General features: G+C 43.1%; 1 protein-coding gene across 1 annotated transcript in view; it reads left to right on the top strand.

Moving 5' to 3' along the window:
* The window catches only part of LOC143290910 (uncharacterized), a 41,373-nt gene extending 33,996 nt beyond the window's left edge, over positions 1-7,377 (top strand). The window contains exons 16-17 of the mRNA XM_076600469.1: positions 4,867-5,090; positions 7,185-7,377. Coding sequence (XP_076456584.1) covers positions 4,867-5,090; positions 7,185-7,377 — 417 coding nt within the window. The remainder of the gene's footprint in view (positions 1-4,866; positions 5,091-7,184) is intronic.
* Positions 7,378-8,623: the final 1,246 nt, after the last annotated feature.

The raw sequence follows: 8,623 nt of genomic DNA, 5'->3' as shown, positions 1-8,623 counted from the left end.
TGCATCGTCTTGTGTCGCTGTTTAAATGTTTTTCCTAGTTCTGTTGCATTATCTTGTGTCGCTGTTTAAATGTTTTCCCTAGTTCTGTTGCATCGTCTTGTGTCACTGTTTAAATGTTTTCCCTAGTTCTGTTGCATCATATTGTGTCGCTGTTTCAATGTTTTCCCTAGTTCTGTTGCATCGTCTTGTGTCGCTGTTTAAATGTTTTCCCTAGTTCTGTTGCATCATCTCGTGTCGCTGTTTCAGTGTTTTCCCTAGTTCTGTTGCATCATCTCGTGTCGCTGTTTAAATGTTTTCCCTAGTTCTGTTGCATCGTCTCGTGTTACTGTTTAATGTTTTCCCTAGTTCTGTTGCATCGTCTTGTGTCGCTGTTTAAATGTTTTCCCTAGTTCTGTCGCATCGTCTTGTGTCGCTGTTTCAATGTTTTCCCTAGTTCTGTTGCATCGTCTTGTGTCGCTGTTTCAATGTTTTCTGTAGTTCTGTTGCATCGTCTTGTGTCGTTGTTTAAATGTTTTTCTGTTGTTCTGTTGCATCGTCTTGTGTCGCTGTTTCAATGTTTTCCCTAGTTCTGTTGCATCGTCTTGTGTCGCTGTTTAAATGTTTTTCCTAGTTCTGTTGCATTATCTTGTGTCGCTGTTTAAATGTTTTCCCTAGTTCTGTTGCATCGTCTTGTGTCACTGTTTAAATGTTTTCCCTAGTTCTGTTGCATCATATTGTGTCGCTGTTTCAATGTTTTCCCTAGTTCTGTTGCATCGTCTTGTGTCGCTGTTTAAATGTTTTCCCTAGTTCTGTTGCATCATCTCGTGTCGCTGTTTCAGTGTTTTCCCTAGTTCTGTTGCATCATCTCGTGTCGCTGTTTAAATGTTTTCCCTAGTTCTGTTGCATCGTCTCGTGTTACTGTTTAATGTTTTCCCTAGTTCTGTTGCATCGTCTTGTGTCGCTGTTTAAATGTTTTCCCTAGTTCTGTCGCATCGTCTTGTGTCGCTGTTTCAATGTTTTCCCTAGTTCTGTTGCATCGTCTTGTGTCGCTGTTTCAATGTTTTCCCTAGTTCTGTTGCATCGTCTTGTGTCGCTGTTTCAATGTTTTCTGTAGTTCTGTTGCATCGTCTTGTGTCGTTGTTTAAATGTTTTTCTGTTGTTCTGTTGCATCGTCTTGTGTCGCTGTTTCAATGTTTTCCCTAGTTCTGTTGCATCGTCTTGTGTCGCTGTTTAAATGTTTTCCCTAGTTCTGTTGCATCGTCTCGTGTTACTGTTTAATGTTTTCCCTAGTTCTGTTGCATCGTCTTGTGTCGCTGTTTAAATGTTTTCCCTAGTTCTGTTGCATCGTCTTGTGTCGCTGTTTCAATGTTTTCCCTAGTTCTGTTGCATCGTCTTGTGTCGCTGTTTCAATGTTTTCTGTAGTTCTGTTGCATCGTCTTGTGTCGTTGTTTAAATGTTTTTCTGTTGTTCTGTTGCATCGTCTTGTGTCGCTGTTTCAATGTTTTCCCTAGTTCTGTTGCATCGTCTTGTGTCGCTGTTTCAATGTTTTCCCTAGTTCTGTCGCATCGTCTTGTGTCGCTGTTTCAATGTTTTCCCTAGTTCTGTTGCATCATCTTGTGTCGCTGTTTCAATGTTTTCCCTAGTTCTGTTGCATCGTCTTGTGTCGCTGTTTAAATGTTTTCCCTAGTTCTGTTGCATCGTCTTGTGTCGCTGTCTCAATGTTTTCCCTAGTTCTGTTGCATCGTCTTGTGTCGCTGTTTGAATGTTTTCCCTAGTTCTGTTGCATCGTCTTGTGTTACTGTTTCAATGTTTTCCCTAGTTCTGTCGCATCGTCTTGTGTCGCTGTTTCAATGTTTTCCCTAGTTCTGTTGCATCATCTCGTGTCGCTGTTTCAGTGTTTTCTGTAGTTCTGTTGTATCGTCTTGTGTCGCTGTTTAAATGTTTTCCCTAGTTCTGTTGCATCGTCTTGTGTCGCTGTTTAAATTTTTTCCCTAGTTCTGTTGCATCGTCTTGTGTCGCTGTTTAAATGTTTTCCCTAGTTCTGTTGCATCGTCTTGTGTCGATGTTTCAATGTTTTCCCTAGTTCTGTTGCATCGTCTTGTGTCGCTGTTCTAGTGTTTTCCCTAGTTCTGTTGCATCGTCTTGTGTCGCTGTTTCAATGTTTTCCCTAGTTCTGTTGCATCGTCTTGTGTCGCTGTTTCAATGTTTTCCCTAGTTCTGTTGCATCGTCTTGTGTCGCTGTTTCAATGTTTTCTGTAGTTTTGTTGCATCGTCTTGTGTCGCTGTTTCAATGTTTTCCCTAGTTATGTTGCATCGTCTTGTGTCGCTGTTTGAATGTTTTCCCTAGTTCTGTTGCATCGTCTTGTGTCGCTGTTTAAATGTTTTCCCTAGTTCTGTTGCATTGTCTTGTGTCGATGTTTCAATGTTTTCTGTAGTTCTGCTGCATCGTCTTGTGTCGCTGTTTAAATGTTTTCCCTAGTTCTGTTGCATTGTCTTGTGTCGATGTTTCAATGTTTTTGTAGTTCTGTTGCATCGTCTCGTGTCGCTGTTTCAGTGTTTTCTGCAGTCCATTGTTGTCTTCATGTTTTCTGTAGTTCTGTTGTGTTACATTGCTGTTTGAATGTTTTATGTTGTTCTGCCATTTTACATTGGGTTTTTTTTCATGTTTTCTGTTAATCTGTCACATCGTGTGGTGTCACTGTTGTCATGTTTTCTGTTAATCTGTCACATCGTGTGTGGTGTCACTGTTGTCATGTTTTCTGTAGCTCTGTCATGCTACATTGCTTTTTAATCTCTGTTGTTCTTCTCTGTGTGTTCTCTTGCATTGTGTCGCATCGCTGTTTTCCTTCGTTCTTTCGCTTCGTGTCATGTTGCTGTGTTCATGTTTTGTGTAGTTCTCTCGCATCATGTCGCATCGTGTCGCATCGCTGTTTTCCTTCATTCTGTCGCTTCATGTCGTGTCACTGTATTCAATGTTTTGTGTAGTTCTCTCGCATCGTGTCACATCGCTGTTTTCCTTCGTTCTGTCGCTACGTGTCGTGTCGCTGTGTTCAATGTTTTGTGTAGTTCTCTCGCATCGTGTCACATCACTGTTTTCCTTCGTTCTGTCGCTTCGTGTCGTGTCGCTGTGTTCAATGTTTTGTGTAGTTCTCTCGCATCGTGTCGCATCGTTGTTTTCCTTCGTTCTGTCGCTTCGTGTCGTGTCGCTGTGTTCATGTTTTGTGTAGTTCTCTCGCATCGTGTCGCATCGTTGTTTTCCTTCATTCTGTTGCTTCGTGTCGTGTCGCTGTGTTCATGTTTTGTGTAGTTCTCTCGCATCGTGTCGCATCGCTGTTTTCCGTCATTCTGTCGCTTCATGTCGTGTCGCTGTGTTCATGTTTTGTGTAGTTCTCTCGCATCGTGTCGCATTGCTGTTTTCCTTCGTTCTGTCGCTTCATGTCGTGTCGCTGTGTTAATGTTTTGTGTAGTTCTCTCGCATCATGTCACATCACTGTTTTCCTTCGTTCTGTCGCTTCGTGTCGTGTCGCTGTGTTCATGTTTTGTGTAGTTCTCTCGCATCGTGTCGCATCGTTGTTTTCCTTCATTCTGTCGCTTCATGTCGTGTCGTGTCGCTGTGTTCATGTTTTGTGTAGTTCTCTCGCGTCGTGTCGCATCGCTGTTTTCCTTCGTTCTGTCGCTTCTTGTTGTGTTGCTGTGTTCAATGTTTTGTGCAGTTCTCTCGCATCGTGTCGCATAGCTGTTTTCCTTTGTTCTGTCACTTCGTGTCGTGTTGCTGTGTTCAATGTTTTGTGTAGTTCTCTCACATCGTGTCGCATCGCTGTTTTCCTTCGTTCTGTCGCTTCGTGTCGTGTCGCTGTGTTCAATGTTTTGTATAGTTCTCTCGCATTGTGTCGCATCGCTGTTTTCCTTCGTTCTGTTGCTTCATGTTGTGTTGCTGTGTTCAATGTTTTGTGGTTCTCTCGCATCGTGTCGCATCGCTGTTTTCTGTGGTACTCTCCAATTGTGTCATGTCGCTGTTTTGATGTTTTGTAGTTCTGTCCCACGGTGTTGTTGTGTCGCTGTTTGCTGTAGTTCTCTCGCATCGGTTGTGTCACTGTTTTAAAAATATTTAGCGCCGGGGAGCGTTTTTCACACAGAAACTTGGTGGTGAAAGAGTTGAATCTTCAGAGTGACAGTTTGAACGGATGCTACTCTTGCTGAAATGTGATGTGTAATCCTACTGTCAATTCAGATAACTGTCATTTCATCTCTCCCTTGACGGGTGCAATAGCCGAGTGGTTAAAGCGTTGGACTGTAAATCTGAGGGTCCCGGGTTCGAATCATGGTGACGGCGCCTGGTGGGTGAAGGGTGGAGATTTTTACAATCTCCCAGGTCAACATATGTGCAGACCTGCTAGTGCCTGAACTCCCTTCGTGTGTATATGCAAGCAGAAGATCAAATACGCACGTTAAAGATCCTGTAATCCATGTCAGCGTTCGGTGGGTTATGGAAACAAGAACATATCCAGCATGCACACCCCTGAAAACGGAGTATGGCTGCCTACATGGCGGGGTGAAAACGGTCATACACGTAAAAGCCCACTCGGGTACATATGAGTGAACGTGGGAGTTGCAGCCCACGAATGCAGAAGAAGAAGAAGAAGAAGAAGAACGGATGCAGTCTGGTTTTCACTGGCATTGATATTTCATACAGAACTGATTTTTAACGCTTTAAAGATATAAACCTAACTATAACCGCACCATTCAGCGCCGTCGCTCTGTTTTCTTGGGAATGAAATATTTGGTTGTATAAATTTCCGAGCATGAAGAATGACAAGTTTGAGAAGATGTTTTACAATCTCACGTGCACACCCCACCCCCCTAACCCCTGTTCACTGCTTCCTGCAGATTCAGGACAACCGAATCCAGACGCCGTTTGGCCCGGCGGTCAAGGTGGTGGACGCGGAGGGCGAGGGTTCGGTGGTGGAGGTGGAGGGCAACACGCTGTTCGGCTCGGCAGACGGAGGGACGACGGTGCAGGACCTCAGCCAGGCAGCCGTCGTCCGTGACAACAGGGTCCTAGTGGCGCCCCCTACCTCCCAGGCTGACAGAGACCCCGCCCCCGTCTCGCGGTGAGTGACTGGATGCATAGTGCACAGAGTGCAATGTGTTATCTGCACTGTCTGTGATAAATGGTGCACAGAATCAGTATCAGTATCAGTGTCAGTATTAGTAGCTCTAGGAGGCGTCACTGCATTCGGACAAATCCATATACGCTACACCACATCTGCCAAGCAGATGCCTGACCAGCAGCGCAAGCCAACGCGCTTAGTCAGGCCTTGAGAGAAAAAAAAAGAAGAAAAAAAAAAGAATAGATAATTAAACAAATAAAGAAGTAAATGAATATTTAGATTTTTTTGTTTTAATTTTAAAAAAGATCATGATGATAGTATAATGATAATAATGATGATGACAATAATGATGATAATAATAATGATAATGATGATGATGATGATAGATAAGTAAGAATAACTTAAAAAGTCAATAATGATAATAAATAAACAAATAAGCAAATAAATGTAAAACATACAGAAACACTTACACACACACACACACACACACACACACACACACACACACACACACACACACACACACACACACATACACACACACACACACACACACACACACACACACACATGTATAAGATACATGCAGTTTCACACATATGAAAGCACAAACAAATACACCTAAACGTACACAAGCCCCAACACACACACACACACACACACACACACACACACACCATCTCCTAAATTATCCTGCACCCCCCCCCCCCGGCCCCCCCCCCCCCCCACACACACACTCATTCCTAGGCTACGTATCGCATAATGATGCTCTGAATACAGTATAGTATCTGCACTGTCTGTCATGATGGTAGCACTGGATACAGTAGGAGATTTCCACTCTCGGGTCATAATAGTGCATAGAATGCAGTACGACAACTGTAAGTTGCTTACATGGGATAGTTGTTAAAGAATTTTTTTTTTGATCTGTGATTATGATTTTTATAATAATAATAATGTACATTTATATAGCGTCCTTTCTCACTAAGAGCTCAGGGCACTTTACATGAAAGAAAAATATTACAAGTAACATAAAAACATTCATGACCACTCTTTCTAAAAAAAACCCTCCCCCCCCCCCCCACTCACACTCTCCCTTTCCCCACTCTACATACATCCAAAGTGAGCTGACATGGGTGGTGTTGGAGAACAAGGAAGCTGAGAGTACATGTACTAAGTTATAGATAGGTTTTAAAAAGACGAGTCTTTAGTGATGATGAGCGAAAAGCAGAAATAGAATCAGATGCACGGATATGATGAGGAAGGTTGTTCCAGATGTGAGGAGCAGCAAAGAAGAAAGAATGTTCACCATATAAAAAACGTTTTCTTTTTTTTAATTTTTTTAATAATAAATTTTATTCATGTGACATGTCTTGAGCATTGTTGTATTGTGATGAATAGGGCACTATAAAACAAAAACAACAACAACAAACAAACAAAAACAAGAGAGGCAAGGCCTTCAAGACTCACTTGTGATACACCTAAAAACAAAAAAAAATCCAAGCTTTTTATGCATTGAGAATAATTTCAAAATGGAATGTTTAAGATGAGAAAGATCAGTTAAGCAAATTAAGTCCCCTAGCATTAATTACAGAGTAATTTCCCTTTTTTACTATTGGCACCAAAACGTTTGCAAAATAAATAAAACTTCCATGCTTAGCAAAATAAGTTCCTGTTTGAACAAAAAATGGTAATAACGACTGCTCTTGTTGTTGGGTCAGAATATCAGATCAAAGTGCCAAGTTTAGAGAATACAAAAAATATAAATATAACAGTAAATGCAGTTTGCATATAATTAGGCTTCATTTTTTAATTTTTTGTGCCCATCCCAGAGGTGCAATATTGTTTTAAACAAGATGACTGGAAAGAACTGAATTTTTCCTATTTTTATGCCTAATTTGGTGTCAACTGACAAAGTATTTGCAGAGAAAATATCAATGTTAAAGTTTACCACGGACACACAGACACACACACACACACACACACACACACAGACACACACACACACACACAGACAAGCGAACACCGGGTTAAAACATAGACTCACTTTGTTTACACAAGTGAGTAAAAAAAAAAACCATGCCATTATCATTCCAGACACAAGTTCGTCAAGGACGGCGCGGGGTTCAACAAGGCCTTCCACCTGCGAGACCCCCCTCCCCGCCCTGCCGTCCACCCCCCTCCCCCGCCCTCCACCCTGCCCCCCCACAACGTCAGCACCGTCACCAAGGTGATGGTGCCCTCTGGTGACCCCTGCCAGCAAGGGAGCAAACTGTGCCTCATCCTGTGAGGGCGGTGTACTACGACTTGTATCCCCCCCCCCCCCCCCCCCCCCCGCCCCCCCACACACACCCTCCCCCAGGGTGTTTTGGTGATGCCAGCTTCTTGAAGGGTCTTTGTTCTGGGAGGGGCATGTCTCGTCGCTTGTTTACTCGCTGTCTTTGTGTCTTGTCTTGTGTCTCTGTCTCTCTCTCTCTCTGTTCCTCTCTGTCTGTGCAATTCTGTCTGTGTGTGTGTGTGTGTGTGTGTGTGTTTCTCTGTCTCTCTGTCTCTGTCTCTGTGTCCCTCTTCATCTCTGTTTCTCTCTGTGTTCCTCTCTGTCTCTGCAGTTCTGTCTGCCTATGTCTCTGTATCTGTCTCTGTCTCTCTCTCTCTGTCTCTCTCTCTGTCCCTCTTCATCTCTGTTTCTCTGTGTTCCTCTCTGTCTCTGCAATTCTGTCTGCCTCTGTCTCTCTCTCTCTCTCTCTGTTCGGCTTAGCCGCCGATATTTTCTCCCCCTCCACTAGACCTTGAGTGGTGGTCTGGACGCTAGTCATTCGGTTGAGACAATAAACAACATGCACTTAGTGCATGTAAAAGAACCCACGGAAACAAAAGGGTTGTTTCTGGCAAAATTCTGTGGAAAAATCCACTTCGATAGCAAAAAAAACCCAAATAAAACTGCACGCAGGAAAAATTTTTTTTTTTAATGGGTGGCGCTGTAGTATAGCGATGCGCTCTCCCTGGGGAGAGCAGCCCGAATTTCACACAGAGAAATCTGTTGTGATAAAAAGAAATACAAATATAAATACAAATACAAATGTTTTGGAACGTTTACGGTTTGCAAGTTGTGGATTGATGCAAGAGACAAGCTTGCACAACACGTTGCCATGAGAACTGGTCAGGTTATATGATAGTCAGTCATGTCCAGCTATGACCATCAGAACAGCAGAGGCGGCAACTGGTGTTCCGACTATTTGGGCTAGAATTTGATTATAGTGGAGAGTGTCTTGCCCAGGTACATCCCCACTCTCTTGGCCAAGAGGGTTTTAGGACAGTCGGCGTTGGGATGGTTCCCAAAGGCCAACTAGGCCACAAGGCTGCAGCACTAAGAGCCAGTGCAATTTTGCCTCCTAGTTTGAGAGTCATAGTCCTTCACAAAAGACTAAGCTGTAAATGGTTTGCCGTTGACTGGAGAAACCATTGATAATACAGCTCTCACTTTGCTGTTAGCCCAAATGTAAACTCATGTCAATCTGTGATATAAGCCGAGTGTT

Source organism: Babylonia areolata, chromosome 16 (assembly GCF_041734735.1).
Source record: "Babylonia areolata isolate BAREFJ2019XMU chromosome 16, ASM4173473v1, whole genome shotgun sequence".
NCBI lineage: Eukaryota > Metazoa > Mollusca > Gastropoda > Neogastropoda > Buccinidae > Babylonia > Babylonia areolata.
Note: the sequence above shows the minus strand (reverse complement) of the source record. Positions and strands in the feature narration are given on the sequence as shown.